This window comes from Podarcis bocagei (genome assembly GCF_964188305.1).
Source record: "Podarcis bocagei genome assembly, chromosome: 14".
Taxonomy (NCBI): domain Eukaryota; kingdom Metazoa; phylum Chordata; class Lepidosauria; order Squamata; family Lacertidae; genus Podarcis; species Podarcis bocagei.
Window position 1 is genome coordinate 30,951,449 of NC_138139.1, and position 21,069 is coordinate 30,972,517.

General features: G+C 49.6%; 1 protein-coding gene across 3 annotated transcripts in view; it reads left to right on the plus strand.

Annotated features, from left to right (window-relative positions):
* SCNN1B (sodium channel epithelial 1 subunit beta) overlaps positions 1-21,069 on the plus strand; it is a 37,565-nt gene that overhangs the window by 9,505 nt on the left and 6,991 nt on the right. For all 3 annotated transcript variants that reach the window (XM_081170862.1, XM_081170864.1, XM_081170863.1), the window contains exons 3-10: positions 4,550-4,868; positions 7,221-7,488; positions 8,596-8,786; positions 14,680-14,783; positions 15,864-16,027; positions 17,584-17,682; positions 20,155-20,253; positions 20,877-20,994. In XM_081170862.1, coding sequence (XP_081026988.1) covers positions 4,550-4,868; positions 7,221-7,488; positions 8,596-8,786; positions 14,680-14,783; positions 15,864-16,027; positions 17,584-17,682; positions 20,155-20,253; positions 20,877-20,994 — 1,362 coding nt within the window. The remainder of the gene's footprint in view (positions 1-4,549; positions 4,869-7,220; positions 7,489-8,595; positions 8,787-14,679; positions 14,784-15,863; positions 16,028-17,583; positions 17,683-20,154; positions 20,254-20,876; positions 20,995-21,069) is intronic.

Here is a 21,069-nt window from a genome sequence, read left to right on the forward strand (position 1 = left end):
CATCTGGCCCCAAAATGGCAACTAGGCATTCCGTTTTGGCAAATGAAACCCTGGTTTAAAGAGCCATTTGGTGCCTAGCTTATATCTCTGAGTTTCTAACACTGCTGGAAACCAAGGCCGTTGAGGAATGGTTGAGAGAGTTTAGCCTGGAGAAGAGACTGGGAGTTGATTTGATAGTCATCTTCCAAAATCCACATGGAAGATGACACAAGCTTCTTTTCTGCTACTGCAGAAGGTAGGATCAAGCCAATGGATTCAAATTGCAGGAAAGGAGATTCCGACTAAACATTGGGAAGAACTTTAAGATCCAAGACCTTGTTGCCTCCTGGGCTAACATATCATAAATGGACAAGAATGGGACCCTGTAAGAGTGAAAGTCCCCACAGCTGCTTCTCTTCACAAGGTCTTCTGTGCCCCATCAAAGAGAACGGAGGAAGCTGACTTGCTTCCATCTAGTGCAGTATTGCGAACACTGACTGGCAGCGACTCTCCAGTGTGTCCGACAGAGGACATTCCCAGCTCCACTTGGAGATATTGGGGATTCAACCTGGAATTTTTTTGTGTGAAAAGCAATACTCTACTTCCACTGAGCTATGGTTCTTTCCTTTAAAAGCAACAAAAGGTTCCAGTTCTCATTGTTCTAAATAAAGGGCTGATTTAAACCAGGACATATAAAACTGAGTGAGACCACTGGTCCATCTAGCTCCATATTATCACTTGGGAAGACAAGCGAACTAATGCCAGTGCAATGGAAGAAGCAAAGATCACCAGTTTCAAAGCAATGATTCTTCAACATCAACTTCGTTAGACTGGTCATGTTGTGCGGGTGCCTGCTTATTGTCTTCCAAAGCAACTACTCTATTCCAAACTTAAAAATGGAAAACGTAATGTTGGTGGTCAACAAACTAGACTCTCTCAAGGCAAATCTTTAAAAATCTAGTGTAAACATCGACAACTGGGAAACACTGGCCTGCGAGTGCTCCAATTGGGGAACAGCCTTTACCAAAGGTGTCATGGGCTTTGAGGATGCTCGAACTCATGACGAAAGGGAGAAACACGCTAAGAGGAGGGAACGCTTGGCAAATCTTCACCATGATCCACTGGCAGAGGAAGGGGGTGCGGTTCACCCCGGGTGTCATCCCTGAGAGGAGTGACATCGCCGCGCCACCCCCATGGGATGCGTCAACCCTGTGCTCGCTACCACATCCCTATGGGACACTCGCCATGCCACCCCCGCGGGCGGCTCGCCCCACCCCCAGGTGTATAGCATGTGCCAGAGCAGCTAGCTCCGCCTCTGCCATGATCAACTCCTGCCCAGAAACCTGTCTCAACTGTGGAAGGACATGAGGATCCAGAACTGGCCTCCACAGTCACTTACGGACTCGCTCTTAAAACCGTGTTCATGGAAGACAATCTTGGCTACGAGTGATCACCAAAGAAGAAGATCTGTGCAGCCTGGCAGTGACTCTCCAGGGTTTCTGACAAGGGACATTCCCATCCCTACCTGGGGATGCCACTGAGGACAGAACCTGGGACCTTCTGCATGCCAAGCAGGTGTCCTGCCACTGAGCCCTGCTGGCCTTGCTCAGATTAGCTCTGGCTTCATCTCTTAGGGCTTATCCACATTTTCCTTTCCTCTCTACTTTCCAGCCACGGTCTGCACTTGAAAGCTCTATGTCTGAGTGTGTGTGTCCCCCCTTTGGTTTCCCTGAGAAAACCCACTCTTTAAATCAGAGCAAATGGCAATCCAATTCAGCTTTAAAGAGTGGGTTTCTGCAGGGAAAGCTCTGGAGCAAAAATGAAAAAGTGTGCTTAAAATTGCAGGCCTGTGCCTGGAAAGAACAGGGCCAAAGGTCAGTGTGGATGAGCCCTTACACCTTACAAACCGTTGTCTAAGCACTCGATGGGTTTCTCTTTTCTCTCTCGTTTTGACATTCCACCTTGGGATCGACCGATTCAGAAATATGCATCCTTGGCATGCTAGAGGAGTACAAGGCGTGTCTTTTAGGACTCGCGAGGCCAATGCAAACTCCGCCGCAGCCCTCCATCGGCAGAACAAAATGTACCGATGGTATCTTAAAGGCGAAAGTATTTGAAAAACATAACCTCTGGTCCTGCCCCTGCCAGGCAGCTCTTTCTTGCCTGGGAGGAATCTTCCTCCTTCAGCCTCCAGGAGAGCAGAGGCTTGCTGGGGGGCGGGGGCAGCTATGTTCCTTGCTTCCACTGGGCAGGAGGGAGGGTCTCTAGAGACCATGAAAGCTGCACCCCTAACAAGTCACAGAGGATTGGAAGGTGCCCCAAAGGGAGCTTGGAATCATTTGTGTCCTCCTGCAGCTTCTGAGACCTGTTGCCAAACACGGGTGAAAGTAGTTGGGAGGGGATAAGTGGAGGGGGTGGGGGACACAGTCCAGCTCTTTTTCCATACCCTCCAACATTTCTCCAATGAAAATAGGGACATCCTAAGGAAAAGCGGGACATTCCAGGATCAAATCAGAGGCTGGGACGGCTTCTCTAAATCAGGGACATCCCTGGAAAATAGGGACATTTGCAGGGTCTGTTCTTCCTTCCTCCCCATAACTCCACCATGTCTGCTTTGTGCCTGAGACCAGTTCCGGGTGACCTGTTTACCGGCCATTCATCTTGTTTCATTGGCACAAAATTGACTGTTTATCGAGCATTCATTTGTAGGGAGGTTGCTTTTGAGTTGCCCATTTGGACTTCTGGTTGGCCACTGTGAGAACAGGATACTGGGCTAGATGGTGGCCTGATCCAGCAGAACTCTTCTTCTGTCCTTTACACAATGTCAAGCAATTGTTAACCTACACTTTCCATTCCCTTTCCCCCTCGCCTCCCTTGCCGCAAAAAGTTTGGGATTTTGGGGATTGCGCGAGAGCACCCAACCCACTACTTTAACTGTGCAACCTGAATTGGCTGGTCTACGATTAGCTCCCCTGGAGAACAGTCTGGAAGCAGCCTCAGGAGTCCCTGGAAGTGTTGCTCTGGCTTATGGCACCCTAACTCCCTGGCTCTTCATCGTGAAGGCTAAAATGGCAGGCTGCGCCACCACTTCACAGGGAATTGGTTTTCTGTGGCAGCCAGGCCTTAGCAGGCCATAGTCTGCTCCCCTGTACAGATGGTGGGAAAAGAGCTTTGCCCATCTGCATGGGATGGAGAAAGGAGTGGCAGGAATATCTCCTGCTTTCCAGAGAGCAAATATGAATCATTCTGGCAAAATCTAAATCCAGGGTTGACCAAAACATTTGGTGCCTTGAGTGGAAGATCCACATGGCACTTGACTTCCTCCTCGACGACTCCAGCAGGGGCCCCAATCCACCAGGCCTGGCACCACTGTCCGGTTCCCGTTCATTTCAATGAGGTTTATGGAGAACAAATTTCTGGTAGATTTTTCATACCCCCCTGCTCCGGTTCTGACCCATCTCCATCCCTGTCAAGGACCATTTATTTATTTAGTTATTTTTTATATACTGGGTTGTACTTCAAAGGAGGCTCTAAGTGGTTTCTACCAATGGGGGTTGCCCAGTTGGTGTTAACCCATGACAGGGGCTTTTCAGCAGTGGCTCCCTGTTTAATAGAATGCTCTCCCACATTGTTGACTTTCAGAAGGAATATGAAAGTATTCCTGTTTACCTAGGCCTCTGATGGTGGAAGGACACTGTCCTTGGCAACCCTGAGATCCCTGAACATTTAAAACTAATTTAAAAATTAGGTGTTTTAAGTGTAACAGCTTTAGAATGCGATTTTTTGAATATTTTTAACTGCTCTTGGAATGCTTTTTTAAAAAATGTTTTGTTATGGGTATGATCCTGCCAGGGTTTGAAATTAGCAGGGCACCGGGCGCATTTTGCACCCAAATATTCTCCATTTGTGAGCACCTCAAAAAGTCTGGGTGCCATTTTTTGCGCCTGGCTGACACTCAAGGATTACTGAAATTATGTGCTGTGAAGACTCAAAGTATATGTTTAGACACTATGTTAAGGAGTTTAATAATAAAGAGTAGAGTGTTTTGAAAAAGTATGGTCCCAATACTTTTACTGTAAACACAAAATTAAACATGTATTAACAATTTCTGTTAACAATGTGATATTAACAATGTGTCACTTATGTGAATTGCATATTAGTTCATGCTTATGAAAATAATAAATTAAAAAGTGTTGCCCCCCCCCCCCCCCGCAATGGCAACTAGACATTCTGTTTTGGCACCCAGGTCCCAAGAGCCATTTGGCTTCTAGCTATTCTATCCCAGTTTATAACACTAGTTCCCACCCTTGTAAAATACATGCATCAATACATAGTAAAATAATACTAATAATACTAATGAAACAAGCATCATAGGGGGAGGGGCCACAATAGCAGCTAGCAGGCCTCTATCCCATGATGGGGACTGGACGATGTCTGCTTCAAACCACAAACCCTGAACCGTTTCCTGTAGTGCCAGGTGGAAGATGCCAACTTTGCATTGCATGGCAACTCTGGGTGTTGTTTTTTCAGACGGTTTTTGTTAACGGGCTCCTGTTTCCTCCAATGACAGAGCCCAAAATGACCCTGAAGAGGTACTTTGTGAAGGCTCTCCATCGCCTCCAGAAGGGTCCCGGCTACACCTACAAAGAGCTGCTGGTCTGGTACTGCGATAACACCAACACCCACGGGCCTAAGCGCATCATCCGCGAGGGACCCAAGAAGAAAGTCATCTGGTTCCTACTGACCTTGCTCTTTGCCTCCCTGGTCTTCTGGAACTGGGGGTCCCTCATCCTAACATACCTGAGCTACGGCGTCTCTGCCTCCCTTGCCATTGGCTTCAAGACCATGACCTTCCCTGCCGTCACCATCTGCAATGCAAGCCCATACAGGTGAGCTGCTTCAGGACAAATGTCCTCGGACTCACCGCAAGGCGGGCATCCAATATTGCAGTCCAGCATGGGGGGTGGAATCTCAGCGGTTCTCAACCTGTGGGTCCCCAGATGTTGTTGGACTACAACTCCCATCATCCCTGACCTCTGGCCTTGCTAGCTAGGGGTGATGGGAGTTGTAGTTCAACAACATCTGGGGACCCATAGGTTGAGAAAAGCTGCTCTAGACAGAAAGGCTGCTCTAGATCAGGAGTACCATTGCTTCTCCAGTTGCCATCACCACCCAGGGATGGGGCTTGATGATGGGAGTTGGAGTCCAACAACCCACAGCTTCTGCACCCTTGATCTGGAGGTTTGCAACTGGTCTGCCGAGTGGTGATAATAATGATTTTATGATTTGTACCCTGCCTATCTGACTGGGTTGCCGCTGCCCATCTGGGCAGCCTTGTCTGAAACAGGTGTTATGTGGGCTTTCTAGTTTGGAAAAAAAGGCAAGTAAGGCTGTGTGTGAGACAGAGGTGCATAGTTGTGGCTCCTGTATTGCAGGGGGTTGGACTAGATGACCCTGAGGGTCCCTCTCAAGTCTACAGTTCTAGGATTCTATAAAGCTTTGTGTGCTGTGGGACAAAGTGGGGAGGGAGAACTTCCTCCCTCGTAATACAGTGGTGCCCCTCAAGACGAATGCCTCGCAAGACGGAAAACTCGCTAGACGAAATAGTTTTCCGTTTTGGAGGTGCTTCACAAAACGAATTTCCTATGGGCTTGCTTCGCAAGACGACAATGTCTTGCGAGTTCCTGCTGGTTTTTCCCCCTCCCCCCCTTTTTCTAAGCCGCTAAGCCGCTTATCAGCTGATCCGATCAGCAGATAAGCCGCTAAAAGCCGCTAATAGCGCTAATCCGCTAATCCTTCAATGGGCTTGCTTCGCAAGATGAAAAAACCGCTAGACGAAGAGAATCACAGAACGGATCCTTTTCATCTTGCAAGGCACCACTGTACTAGAACTCAGCAGGGTCACCCAGTGAAGCTGTATGGTGGTAGATGGAGAAAGGACTTCTTCATACGTAGCAGAGTGAAACTATGGAGCTCCTTGCCACAGGAGGCAGTGATGGGCACCAGCCTAGATGGCTTACACAGATTAATGGCTACTAGCTACAACAAGTAGGTTCTCCCAGTGCTGTAGTGTGGTGTAGTGGTTAAGAGCGGTAGTCACGTAATCTGGGAAACTGGGTTCGCGTCTCCGCTCCTCCACATGCAGCTACTGGGTGACCTTGGGCCAGTCACACTTCTTTGAAGTCTCTCAGCCCCACTCATCTCACAGAGTGTTTGTTGTGGGGGAGGAAGGGAAAGGAGAATGTTAGCCGCTTTGAGACTCCTTAAAGGGAGTGAAAGGCAGGATATCAAATCCAAACTCTTCTTCTTCTTCTCCCTCCATGGTTGGAGGCTGTTATGCCTCCGAATCACACCGATTTCCGGGAATCACAGGTGGGGAGAGGAGTGCTGTCATGCTTATTTCCAGTCTGTGGGCTTCCCATCGGGTCATCTGCCTGGCCACTGAGAGTAGAGGACCCTGGACTAGATGGGCCATTGGCCTGATCCAGCAGGCTCTTCTTATGTTCTTAGGTCAGTGGTCCTGCCTGGGGTGGTTTCCCATTGGGGCAGGATGCTAGACTAGACGATCCCCCTCTGGCCTTATGCAGCTTCCAGGTCGCTCTTTTGTTTTAATGTGCTAAATTAGTTGGGATTAAGAGATGACACTTGAACCCCAAAGGGCGGCAGCTCCTGAAGTCTACCCACATGGCTGCACCTGAGGAGCCATCCTCCCTTGGGCAGCATGGCTGTAGGATCTGCTGCTCTCAATGCTTGCAAGGGTTATCCTCTGGAATGCTGCAGAACAGACTTTTCATTCTGGGGATTCCTGTGCATAAAAACTATCTGCCTTGGACCTTCGAAGGCAAAAGTTCATGGTCAGCGTACACACCACCAGTTGGAAAGCAGTTGGCACCTGTGTGGCAAGAGCAGGGATGCCCAGGGGAAGGTGTAATGTTTTAGGGCAGACTTCCCCCCCCCCAGCCCTCCAGGAGTTTGGGGCTACAGCTTATACCTTCCACATCTTGCTATGACTGTGCTGGTTGGGGCTGATGGGAGGTTTGGGTAAGCCTGTCTCAAGGGTCATAGGATGGAGGATGTTGGTAATTTAGCTGGAATTTACAGCTTTTAGAGAAAGTCAGAAGTGGGAAACAGCATTGCAAAAATGTGCCTATGAGAAGAAATTTGCACCACGATATTGTTGCATTTTCATGACATTCACAGGCGAATGGGGAGAACTAAACTTAGGGATGGTTGCTTTCCAGATATTCCAAAGCAAAGCCCTACTTGCAGGAGTTGGACAACCTCATTAACGCCGCCCTTGGACAAATCCTGCAGCCTCCCAACGAGAACATGACTGTGTCTAGCCCAACAAACTCTAGCCAGGATCTGAACATGCAGCTGTGGAACCAGATCCCCCTAATGCTCATTGATGAAAGCAACAAGACTCATCCAGTCATCTATGACATCCTCGGAAACCACTCCTCTTTTGCAAACCTAGATGGCAAGAACTGCAAGCTGGCCTTAAAGCTGGTAAGGGGAGGGGGGCCCACGGGACCAATGGAGGTGGGGGGGGACCAGTAGGTGGGGAGGGGAGGTGCACCACTGAGTCATCCTGCTCTGCCCCAGGTGAAAGAGGGGGAACACTGGGAACATGTCACCGTGTGACAGAGAAATTCTTCATACAATGCATAGTTGAATAATGGAACTCCCTCCCGCAGGAGGAAGTGATGACTACCAATTTGGATGGCTTTAAAAGAGGGCTACACAAATTCATGGAGGAAGCTAATAGCCATGATGGATAAGCTCTGCCTCTATATTCTATATATGGCAGTGCCTCTGAATACCAGTTGCTAAAAGCCACGGGAACCAAGTGTTGCTTGTGTGCTTAGTTCCTGCTTGCAGGTTTCCCACGAGCCACAGTGGTTGGCCACTGTGAGAACAGGATGCTGGACTTTGGCCTGATCCAGCCAGCTCTTCTTAAGTCCTTATGAACCCTGGATGTCTGAAACCGGAAGCAAAGGAGAAGAAGAAGCTGCTGTCTCTAGCCTTCCCCAAAGCTGTTTTTGGCCCTCTTTGTTGCACCTCCATTCGAAGGGGTGGGTCCGTCATCTCACCTAGTCAGGTGCCTCTGATAAAGCCACAAGCAAGCAGGGGGGAGCTAAAAAAATCAGGCAATCCCTGCAGTGCTGGATCAGGCCAAAGGGGGGTCAACCAGAAGCAGCAACAGGAAGAATCCACAAGCAGGCCCTGAGGGCAACAGGAGATCCTCACCTGCAGTTCCCAGGTGCAGCATGACCTATAGCCATTGCTAGCTGACTCCTCCATTCATTCATTTGAAACCTCATTAGAACCCAGGAAGCTGGACCGCTGGTCCATCTAACTCAGCATCGTCTGCACTAACTGGCAGCAATGGCTCCCCAGAGTTCAAGGCAAGACTCCTAGACCTACCTGGAGATGATGTCAGAGTCTGAAACTAGGACCTTCTGCATGCCAAGCAGGTGCTGTGCCTCTGACATAGGTCCCTTCTCCTGTGACTCCAGCTGTCCCTGAACATAGAGGTTCCATTTAGTGATCTCTTCTGCAAAAACGTGCCTCCTTTTGCTTCTCTCCCTCACCACTCTCTAATTCTGCTCAAAGTGCACCAATAACGGTACCAGTTGCACCTACCGGAACTTCACCAGCGCAGCCCAGGCAGTGACCGAGTGGTACGTCTTGCAGTCCACCAGCATCTTGTCCCAGAAGACAGAGAGAGAGAGGATTGAGATGGGCTACAAGGCAGAGGAAATGATCCTGGCCTGTCTGTTTGGAGCAGAGCCTTGCAATTACAAGTAGGTATCTGGGGGGGACCTTGCCGTGTTTTTGTTTAACTGAAAATCTTTAAATGAAGTGAGGTACCAAACTTTGTACGGATATCAAATGCTGTGGAACAGTGCTCATGTAATAATGTAGTCACAGCATTTGATATTTTCATTTATATACATTCATTCGAAATAAGATGAGTTTATGAAGCAATTCTATATCCTCCCACCATGCTGACGAAGAATTCTACAAAACGGTAGTCTAGATCCGGAATCACTGTTCAGTGTTGGACATCATATTTGCTGAATACACAAAGCTTCACAGCTCATCGTACAAAGTTTGGTACCTCGCTTCATTTAAAGATTTTCAGAGACGAGACTAAAGATTTCATTTTGGACTTGTTATGGTTTGAAGGAATTCTATAAAAGATTGTTTATTGCGTATGTACATGGTCATCGTGTTGCCTGTACATTGCCAACGTTCTCTTTGCAACACAGGGGTTTGTTTGATTCTGAGCTTGAGCAGAATGGTGGGGGCAGCTGCATGAAAAACCCAATGCACAGCAGGAAAGGAGTTACCCTGAGCCCAGCAGAAGAGCCCAGCTGCTGGATCAGACCAGTGAGGCCCAGCCTGGTCCAGCATTCTCCTAGCAAGCAGCACCTGGGAGCAACAGCTCTCCCCACTTGTGATTCTCAACACGTGATACTCAGAGACATATTGCCTCCAACAGTGGAGGCAGAACATACCCATCATGGCTAGTAGCCATTGATAGCTGTGTCTCCTCCGTGAATTTGTATCGCCAGATCTGCAGTACAAGATGACATGTGCAAGCTATGAAATGTGCATAAGATCTGCAGGGAGCTATCAATAATTTCCATTCCTTCCTTGGCTCAAATTGCACCCAAAATCCAAGGATGGTACTGCACAGTGATCTACAGCAGACTCCACCAGTCTAGGGCCTTCCAGCTGATGTGGACTATAGCTCCCATCAGCCCTTGCCAGTGCACCTGGGAGTTGTGGTGCAAAACAGCTGGAGGGTGCCCGGCTGGCAAAGGCTAGAGCTGCTTCCTAGTTCAGAGGAGATGGCTGGGGGTGTGTGCAGAAGATGGATTTAAGGAGCTGTCCCATCCAGCTCCACCCTACTCCCACTGCTGCCTTAGCAGTGGCGTAGCGTGGGGGGTGCCAGGGGGGCAGGCCGCACCGGGCGCAACATCTGGGGGGGCGCGCTCGCTGCCTCCGGAGTTGCCGAAGAGCCTCGGGCGCAGGCTGTAGCAGAGCCGCATGTCTCGCGGAACCGACGAGCTGTGCGCGCGTCCGGGCTGAAGGCGCCCGGCAGGCAGCGGCTCTCAGCGCTCGCCGCGGAGGACGCGCCAGGCAGCCCCTCCTCACAGCCCCGCCTCCGCCGCTGCTGCTGCAGCTGCTGGGCCGTTGCATTTTCCTCGCCTCTCTGCCCCCCTCCTCCTCCGGGCAAGCGGCGTCGTTTGGGCGGCAGCGCCAGCGGCAACTCGCAGGTTAGGGGTTAGGGGGGCGCAAATTACGTGCCTTGCCCCGGGTTAGGGGGCGCAAATTACTTGCGTTGCCCCGGGTGCTGACAACTCACGCTACGCCGCTGCGCCTTAGCGCTTCTTACTGGCACCAATAGCCTGATTTGATTTAATTAAATTTCTAGCCCAGTCTCAAGGTTTTGGGTGGATTACTGTCTGAAAAATGACATCCAGTGTACTGGAATCAGATTTTAATAGACCTAAAATCCTAGACCCTCAGAAGCTTAGAGGCCAGAACAAATAAGACAAGTTTGCAGAATCGCTGAAAGGAATGCAAGTCTTGGTCAGCTTCCAATGGACAATCTGCCGCCACCGCCACCTCTGCCCCCACCTTGAAATGGACACAACTTTTGGCCCAATATTTCAGCTGCTGCATGAGTCCCATCCAGCAGGAGAAGCAAAACTCTCTTTTTGTTGGATTGGCCAAATGCTTGGCGTGTGACCTTTCAGATTACACAGAAGCCTTTTTCAGACGCAGATGATCATTGCCAGAGGAATCATAATAAAATTTAAGAGCGATGTTCCACGTCCAGGCTGATGTCAACCTGGTAATGTTGCATGGTAATGAGAAGGATTTCTGCTTTTGTATACAAGGACTAAGAATTAATCAGCGATCTGGTCTTGCTTGGGACACTGAAGAATGCTTCTGTGTAGCTGCAAAGTTTGCTCGCTGCCTGCATCTGAAAGATGAGGAATGGCTTGGCTTGCTCTGTAGATGGAGGGTTTTCTTTCCCTGTTGCTGAGTCACCCGTGTCCAGTACATTGCGGCTAATTATCAATCAGCAAACACTTGGGGCTATTTAATTAAACCAGGAACAGATTGGTTAACAGATTGGTTATCAGAGCCCCAGGCTAGGCGGGCTGACCTGGGCTTGCTGCAGTCAGGCTCGCCTGGCCACTGGCCAGAGCTCTGGAACTCACAGAAGCACAGGACTCATTTCCTCTCTCCCTTAGCCGAAACAAGAAGGGCCTCCTACTGGCTCCCAGCACATCTGTCGCCCGGCACTGTGCTCTGCCCACATTGGCTATGACTGCAGCTCCTGTCATACAAAAGCAAACGCAGGGAGGATCACGGCCTCCTCAGCCCCTGCCCTTGTTGCACAAGTATCTCCTACAAAGGCGGTTCAAAGAAGCCTCAAAACCACTCTCTCTGACTTCCCCTTCGCCCCACAAGCTTTGGGGCAACAGAGTAGACATTCTCCTGATGTGCAATGGCAGATTTGGCCAATGCCCCGTCTAGTCCAGCCTCCTGTTCTCACAGTGCTCAACTGTGTGCTGTGTGAAGGACTTATCTGTCCAGAATCTTCCAACATTCCACTTCCATGAATTCTGCTGTTAGGAGAGAGGGAGAAAACTTTGTGGGCAGATCCTGTTTTGGAGTCAGACTTCCACAGGGACAATTCTAGAACTGGAGGGGTCTTGGAAGAGGAGGAGGAGGAGGAGGAGGAGTTTGTATTTGATATCCCGCTTTATCACTACCCGAAGGAGTCTCAAAGCGGCTAACATTCTCCTTTCCCTTCCTCCCCCACAACAAACACTCTGTGAGGTGTGTGGGGCTGAGAGACTTCAGAGAAGTGTGACTAGCCCAAGGTCACCCAGCAGCTGCATGTGGAGAGGCGGGGACGCGAACCCAGTTCACCAGATTACGAGTCCACCCCACCCCGCTCAGTTGATGCTGCAAATGCAGAACAAGAACTTCCCTGAACCCTGGCTCTCTGGCCTGGGCTTGTGGAGTTCCAGCAAGGGAGAGTCCACACTCCATCTCAGTTCTTTCTCAGGTCAGGGTCAAATTGCTCTTTTCATCCTCAAGACGACCTCTTGACTTTATTTGCTTGCACACAGCTGGCACAGTGGTTGGACTCAGCCCGGTCTTTATTGAGTGTTCCCTCTAATTTGTTTATGGGGTGGTTACACAACAAAACAAATCCTTAATCCTGGTTTGCAGGCTTCCATCAATCACCCCACACTTTTCAACGTATTTACCCACCATTTAAATAACTGCAAAAGTCCTCTTTTCTCTTTTTTCCAAGTGGACGTTGTGCCAGGGAGGCAGAGCACTCAGATCCGCCTTAACAGCACCAACCTAAAGCTCTTGTCTGCTCTTGAATCCCTCCTGCAAAATAGCGACACAGCCTAGAGGCCCCCAATGCTTCTTCTGCTGCCCTTCTGAGATCTATCCTGTAACTCAAGCCCACTTTATTTTGCCCAAAGGGCACATTTCCCCCCTCTTCCATGGGACAGGTATCCCTACCTTCTCCCCAGCCTCCCACAGTCTCCTTCCTTGGAGGTTTCTAAGCAGAGCTTGGATGGCCACCTGTCAAGGATTCTTTAGCTGCGATTCCTACATCACAGGGGGTTGGACTAGATGACCTTTGGGGGTCCCTTCCAACCATCCTATGATTCTATTAAATATGCTCCAGTTCCTTCAACCTTCCCTCACAGGACTGGTTTTCCATCTTCACTGCGCTTCTCTAAAGCTCTTTGTTGGCGTCCTTCAAGCGTGGTGTCCAGCACTGGACCCAGGAGTCCAAATGAGGCTGCTCTATTGCAGAACAAGAACTGAATTCTCCCCCCTTAACTTGGAAGCCGTCTTTCCATGGAGGCAGCCTAAAGGGGCCTTGGCCTTTCCTCCAGGGCTGACCCCACCCCGCTGCTTCCCATCATTCTGGCTGAGAAGGACGTTCTCTTTGGAGTGACGTCTGGGATTTCGCTGAGAGCCACCCCCTCACCCCCCTTCCAAGTGCCAAAAGCCAAATGTCACCCGACTGGCGCATCTCTGACTTTCCTTCTGCTCTACTTGGCTCTTCGCTCTCTTGTTTGCAATTTGCTTTTTTATCCCAAGGCCTGTCTGTCACCAGACCTCTCAGGTTCTGTTTGTGAGGACCAGAAATCAGGTGAGCAAATAAGTTTTGCCTGACGACATGCACCTGACCTTCAAGGCAGGCCCTGCTCCTTTTGTTGTCAAGAAAGGAGAAAGAAAACCCCTTTGGCCAAAGGCCATCAAGATAGCAGTTGACATATCTTTTTGGCCCTTTAGGATGTTTTGATGGGGCAGGTGTTGCTTGTAGCTCAGGGAGCTTGGTGGGAGAGGGTGGGGTTGCCTTCTGCTGCAGTTTGTGGTTTGGGTCTTTGGCTCGGGCATTTTTGAGAGCTCCCCCACCCTCCTCAACTGGTGCCTTGATAATATGATGCAGAGTGAGGTGGTGGCTGCTGGCTCTGATCATTTACAACCAGCTTTTTTGGCACTGATAAATACAGACAGGGGACAGAGGAATTAGCAGTGATTGATTGATTGATTGATTGATTGATTGATTGATTGATGGATGGATTGCATTTATGCCCCACCTTCTTTCCTCCAAAGAGCTCAAGGCGGCATACATAGTTCCAGTGCTTTTATTCTGGCGGGACGCAGGGGGTATGCATACCCCTAAACATTTTGTGAATCTTTGTACTTTTGTCCATTTACTGTATTTATTTTTCCCAATTCGAACTATAAAATGGTGGTTTTCTTGAGACAAAATGAGAGTATCCCTAAACATATTTTTTTTAGAAAAAAGCACTGCATAGTTCTCTTCCCCCACATTTTATCCTCACAACAACCCTGTGAGGTAGGTCAAGCTGAGAGGCAGTGACTGGCCCAAGGTCACCTGGTGAGCTTCATGGCCGAGTAGGGATTTGAACCCTGGTCTCCCAGGTCCTGGTCCAACATTCTAACCACTACACTACACGGACCCCTCGTGCAGGAGTGGAAGACCCAGGCTCTAATCCTGCTTCTTTACAGGAGGTCATCCTGATCTCTCAGCCTTTATTTGTCTGGACAGACAGGAGAGGGCATTTTGGACACTGAAAGGTTTGACGCAAAAAATAGCAAGTTTTTGTTTCTCTTGGCTGTGGCAGAGTGGTCCCCAAAATGGGTGGAACTGCACTTCACTAAGTGTGAAAAGGGGCAACAGGGGGTTGGGACTGGAGGTTTAAAGGGCTATCGTGCTCTGAAAACCTTGGTATCCCTGCATCAAGTTCATCAGTGTTGTTGAATGAATTAAACTAGTTTTAACTGCATGTTGAATAAACACACATTCCTACTTCACAGGGGGTGTGACTGTTTTAAACTGTATTGGGTTATTATCTCCCTTACTGGGTCATGCAAACCACTGTTCTGAATAATGCTTTATTTGGGGTGGAGGGGACTGGAGAGGAGTTTAGGGAACCAAGGGGGTGAGACCCCCCCCAAAAAAAATGTTTGGAGACCACTGGTGTATTAGAGGGTCCCTCGTCTGAAAGGTTTTGTTTTGTTTTGTTTTTTGCAAGCCGAGTGAACTGCTCCCTTCCCAGATGTGCGCCCCTCTCCCCCCTTTCTCACCTGGGCTTCCTTCTGCAGGAACTTCACCCACCTCTACCACCCGGACCACGGCAACTGCTACATCTTCAACTGGGGCGTGGAGAAGAAGCCACTCATCTCTTCCAATCCTGGCGCAGAGTTTGGTAGGTAGCGCAGAAGAGGTGAAGGAGCAGCCCTGACATCTGGCTTTGCTTTCCCCTTCCAAATCTGAATGTCCTTGCAGGTTCCTCTGAGTAGGAAGGGGGGGCTCTGGAGTCTTAGGGTGCCATCGTGAAAAGGGGCCTGATTCCCAGGCCTCCAGGTGGAGGGAGTGATGGGGAAAGCACCTGCTGTTTAGCTGGGCATTCCTAATCTGTTCTAGGCCCCAAAGGTCAAGCCAGGCCCAGTCTCCTGGCTCTCTAATAATAATAACAATAATAATAATAATAATAATAATAATAATAATAATAATAATAATAATAATAATAATAATAATAATAATAATACTTTATTATTTATACCCCGCCCATCTGGCTGGGCTTCCCCAGCAACTCTGGGTGGCTTCCAACAAAATATTAAAATACAGTGATGCATCAAACATTAAAAGCTTCCCAAAACAGGGCTGCCCTCAGATGTCTTCTAAAAGTCTGGTAGTTGTTGTTCTCTTTGACATCTGGAGGGAGGGCATTCCACAGGGTGGGTGCCACTACCGAGAAGGCCTTCTGCCTGGTTCCCTGTAACTTTCCCAACCCTGTGACCTTTTCACTGGAGATGCCCAGCAGAGGCTTGAACTAATGCTCTGCCCCCAAGCCATGCAGTCCTGCAAGGCCTGTGCATGGCAGGCAACCAGCCACCCCAACAGCAGGGCCGGCTTAGGACATTTTGTCCCTGGAGGCAGAAGAGCCAATGGAGTCTTCCCTCCCAGCATGAAAGCATGTCCATGTTATTTTGGCACCTGAGGCCCTGATGGCTCTCTTTTTTCCTGCCTGAGTCAGCCACCTCCCTCTGCCTAATGGCAGAGCCGGCTTTGCTCCCTAGACTAGAAGAGACCACAGAGTCCTCCCCAGGCCAGACAGAGCCAAGCCCTCTCTTCTCCTCTCCAAAGGTGCCTGTTGCAGCTAGAATGAGGCTCAGGTGGGGACTTTGTGTCTCTCTTTGTGCCCAGCCCCCACTGCCGATTCCAGCCCCCGCGCTGCTTGCTGGGGGACGCAGGCTGATGACTGGTCTTTGCTCCCTTTGCCCAGGGCTGAAGCTGATCCTGGACATCAGCCAAGACGACTACATCCCCTACCTCACCTCGACGGCTGGGGCCTGGCTGATGCTGCATGAGCAGAAGACCTTCCCTTTCCTGAAGGATCAGGGCGTCTATGCCATGTCTGGGACAGAGACCTCCATTGGCGTCTTGGTGGTAGGTGCCTGGCATGTCTCGACTGTTCGCAGAACTTGGGGCGGGGACGGGAGTGGCTGAGACTCCCTTGGGTCCAGCCAACTTGCTTGGTCCAGCCAGTAGGGAGGTGGGACTCTGCTTTGTTGTTGTTTAGTCATTTAGTGGTGTCCGACTCTTCGTGACCCCCTGGACCAGAGCATGCCAGGCACTTCTGTCCTCCACTGCCTCCCGCAGTTTGGTCAAACTCATGTTTGTAGCTTCGAGAACACTGTCCAACCATCTTGTCCTCTGTCATCCCTTTTTCCTTGTGCCCTCCATCTTTCCCAACATCAGGGTCTTTTCCAGGGAGTCTTCTCTTCTCATGAGGTGGCCAAAGTATTGGAGCCTCAGCTTCAGGATCTGTCCTTCCAGGGAGCACTCAGGGCTGATTTCCTTAAGAATGGATAGGTTTGGTCTTCTTGCAGTCTCCTCCAGCACCATAATTCAAAAGCATCAATTCTTCGGCGATCAGCCTTCTTTATGCTCCAGCTTTCACTTCCATACATCACTACTGGGAAAACCATAGCTTTTACTATATGGACCTTTGTTGGCAAGGTGATGTCTCTGCTTTTTAAGATGACAGGACTCTGCTTTAGGAAGACTCAAACGCCAAGCCTTCCTTGGCCGAAACTCCTCCCCACCCTGAAGCCAAACTTTATCCAGCAAGACAGAAAATCAGGGTGCCTGTTTCAGTACACCTAAAATCCAGTTTCACCAAGAGTCGGGGCAAGAGGGAGTGTCCTCCCTTCTTGCTGTCCTGCAATACCAGTTCCTGGGAACCACGGGCAGGTGCAGAAGGTGCTTGTGTTCAGGTCCTGCTTGCAGGTTTCCCATTAAGGCATCTGGTTGGCCAGTGTGAGAACAGGAGGCTGGACTAGGTTGGGCCCCTTTGGTCTAATTCAAAAGCAAGTCTCTCCTCCTGCTCTTATGGCACTGTCCTCTGTCGGAGGCAGTACGCCTCTGAATACCAGTTTCTGGGAATCCCAGGTGAGCTGAATGCTGTTGCTTGCACAGGAGGCTGGATTAGATGGTCCTCTTTGGCCTAGTCCGGCACCCAGGCTTTTCTGATGTACCTACTTTGCTTGCAAGGCTGCGTTCACATGCTCCTGTTTATTCTGCATCCAGTGTGCTCCCACAACTGGTTTGGGAAGAGGCGTACACATGACATTAGCCAATCCATACCTATCCTGCCGTTTCCTATGAAATTCTGCATTATGGTGCACTTCCCCACAAAACCAGCTTTGATCTTAATTGAAAAAAGTACAATCTCGCTCTGTTTTCAGCCCAGGGAAGTGTACACAGCCTAAGACTTCAGGAAAACATACAGATGTTTCTGGTGTTTTCTTAACACATTGGCGCAACAAAACAGAGACTTTTGCATGCAGGGAGCAAAGCCCCCTTCCTCTCTTCATTTCAGGGCAGTATCACTGCCTTTCAGGGATCTGGTGCTTCTTTTATGGGGTGGCAGGAGAACTGAGAGCAAGAAGCAACTGTTCAGGGATCCCACCTGCCCTTAAGATTTCTTTCTTTCTTTCTAGGATGAACTTGTGCGGATGGGAGCTCCTTACAGCGACTGCACGGTGAACGGGTCAGACATCCCTATAAAGAATCTGTATCAAGACTATCCTACTTACCAGGTGATGATTTCTCCACTTCACTCCAATTGTTAATTTAGTCTTAATTTATCATCGTCATCATCAAGTCCTCCACCCGAAGGTCCCAGAGTGGGTTACAACAATTAAAACACAGTTTAAAACAGTGGTTCCCAATGTGTGCTGCCCCCTGCGGGGCTGCAGGATTACCTAAGGGGCTGCTCAGAGGCAAGGGGGCGGGGGGGGGTGCTGGAGGTGTGAATGACTATCAGACTCTGAAAAGCTAGTATCAGGGGATCAAGTCTGTCAAGTTTTGTTAATGAAGCTAAATATTTTAAACTGGATTTTGAATAAACGGGCTATTAATGGTGACTGTTTTGAATTATGTTGGGTTATTGTCTTCCTTACTGGGTCCTGCAAACCGCTATTCTGAATAATGCTTTTTATAGGGTAGAGAACACTGGGGATGAGTTTATGGAACCAAGGGGACAGTAGCCCAAATGATTTGGGAACCACTGGTCTAAAACAACTCAGAGAAGGGAAACACCTTTCAGTGCCTGCTCTCTTGATTTTAAGTCACCCTGAGATTGGATTTCTTTCTCTGGGCAGTTGGGTCCATAATTCCAGACTTAGTCTTAGGTGAGTTTGGAGGCCAGGAATCAGCTTAGGAACCTGCAGATTATAAATATATGTATGTATGTATGTATGTATATGTATATGTATATGTATATGTATATGTATATGTATATGTATATGTATATGTATATCAGCAAAAACAAACAAATAGGATGTCCTTGAGCATGTGCAGAGTGCCTTTCCCTCTTCCCTCTGTCCTTGTATTGGGGGTTGTGGGGCAGTTTTGCCTCCTGGCCAGAGTAGCTCCCAAGCATACAGGGTGGTTGTGTTTGTTTGTTTGGAAGTAACCCCATAGCTGTGATTCCCGCATTGCAGTGGATGGAATAAATGCCCTTCCAACTTTACAATTCTGTGATTCCCCTGATGAGCAGAGGTTACCTCTGCAGAGCAGAGTGGGTGGCTTGAGTGGTGGGGACTCTCCTTTGCTGGAGGCCTCTGCTGCTGCCACGCATATTGCTGCTGCTTTCTGCAAAGCAAGTCGAAGGGCAAGTTTCCCAGCATTCCTCCCCTCTTGCACAAAATCCCAACAACTGTAAATTGAAAAGCCAAAGTTTGTTTCAGCCAAGGGGCAGGAGGCTGGGGAGGGAGCAGCCGGCTGTCTCCTCTTTTCCCAAGTCCCTAAGTACATCTCCACTGCTCTAAATGTGTCTCCGAGAAGGAAAGGCTGGCGGTCGTCTCCTTCCTTCGACTCCTGCTCATGTAAACTGTTTTCATGTAAACAATGGCAGACAAGCCCTCCAAACATGGAAGGTGCAAGGTGTTTGGTTTCTTCCATAGCCAAAGGCAACTTGCCTTACTCTGCCTTGGCCGCTCTGCTTCCTGGGAGGGAAAATCACCACTCATGTTGTAAAGGACGTAAACAGGTTTAAAAGCCCAGTAAAGTCTATAGTGGAAGAACAGCTGGTAAATAATACCTGTCTGATGTGTGCCAAGAGGCAAGAACTTCAGTAGCGCGGATCAACTATTAACTAGGAACATAGGAAGTAAATGCTCTACTACCACTGAGCGATGGTCCTTCCCTTTAAAACAACACAAGGTTCCAGTCCTCTTTGTTTCTGAATCAAGGGCTGATTTAAACCGGGACAAAGGAAGACACCTGGTCCATCTAGCTCAGTATTGTCTACACTGATGGGCAGCAGATCTCCGGTGCTTCAGGCAGGGGGCCATTCCTATTCCTGTCTGGAGATGCCATTTAGGATTGAACTGGATGTTCTGCCATTGAGTTAAGCTGCCCTCTGGATGTTTTGCATTACAACCCTTCTCATCCGCCCCGGCCGCCAGTGGCTATGTTTCCATACAGCCGGCTGTGGCTGATGTCCAAAACATCTGGGCAACAGCAGGCTGCAAAAGGATGGACTAGGGAATGTAGGGACATTATAAAATCCAATATGCACTTTTTTGCCCATTCCAGGCTTAGGATGAGTCAGGTTTTTAGACTGAATGGAGCCTCCTAGTCTGCAGAAGAACGTCTCTTGCCAAGATGAGGGAGTAGGCAGCTGGGTCACAACCACTTCTAAGTCCTGTGATGAGATGTTGGGTGGATTCAGATAAATGGAGCTTCCCCAGTGCCTGGGGGCAAAGTTGTTTGGGCTTTTTCCCTGATCCCTCCACTAGGAATTGAGTGGAATCAGCTTATCTGGTCGTTGGTCAGGGGTTCTTGAGCATTTCAGGGGGTTGGACTAGAAGACCCTTGGAGTCTCTTTCAGCTCTGTAATTCTACAATCCTAGGATCTGGTCTCAGCAGGAGGAGATACGGTGGAAACCTAACTCACCTAGGTTGCCCTCTTCCTCAGGGACAGGTAGCTGGGGCTAGGGGCAAGGAGGATTTCCTGACCCAACAAATCCAGAAAGGTTTTACTTCTCCCCTCCTCCTCCCTGCAGGAGGAAACAGTGCCAACTGAGCCCTGCTCCAACTGCACCATGGAAGACCGCAAGGAGAGCTCCACAGGAGCGGTCTACAGGACAACCTACTCCATCCAGGTAAGTAATACAGACTGTGTTCTGTTCCCCCTCAACCATCCAGTCAAGCAAGTTTGTCCCAAGTTGTGTCTCCTTAGCAACTTTTGATGCAGTTTCAAGAAGGTCCGATAGTGGTGGGTTGCTGAGGCAGTGGCGTAGCGTGGGGGGTGCAGGGGGGGCCGGCCGCACCGGGCGCAACATCTGGGGGTTGAGGTTAGGGTTAGGGGGCGCAAATCCACGGGTTAGGGGGCGTAAATTACTTGCCTTGCCCCGGGTGCTGACAACCCACGCTACGCCACTGTGCTGAGGTCACGGTTGGACCTGACCCAAGGTTTGATTTACCTGTTGCAGCTATAAATACAGGTGATGTCCTTTCTCAGTTGGTCTCCCTCCTCACATGGGGGATGGAGGCTGAGAGAGAGACTTAACGCAAGGTCCCCTCTTGGAGGGATAGCTCAATCGGTAGAGCATAAGGCTCTTAATCTGAGGGTTGTGGGTTCGAGCCCAACATTGGGCAAAGGATTTCTGCATTGCAGGGGGATTGGACCAGATGACCCTCGTGGTCCCTTCCAACTCTACCATTCTATGATTCCAAGTCCTCTTGGGAACCCGCTGGCTCTAAGCAGAGTCCTCTCTTCCTCCAGGCTTGCCTACGTTCCTGCTTCCAAGCTTGGATGGTGAAGGACTGCAACTGCTGCCACTACTCCTTCCCTAGGGTCCAAGGGAAGCCTTACTGCAACAATCAGGAGTTTCCAGACTGGGGTGAGAATGGACACAGAAAGGACGCGGGGGGTGCTCCCCTTCTTGGGGAAAGTGTGTTTGCCCTGCAAACACTGC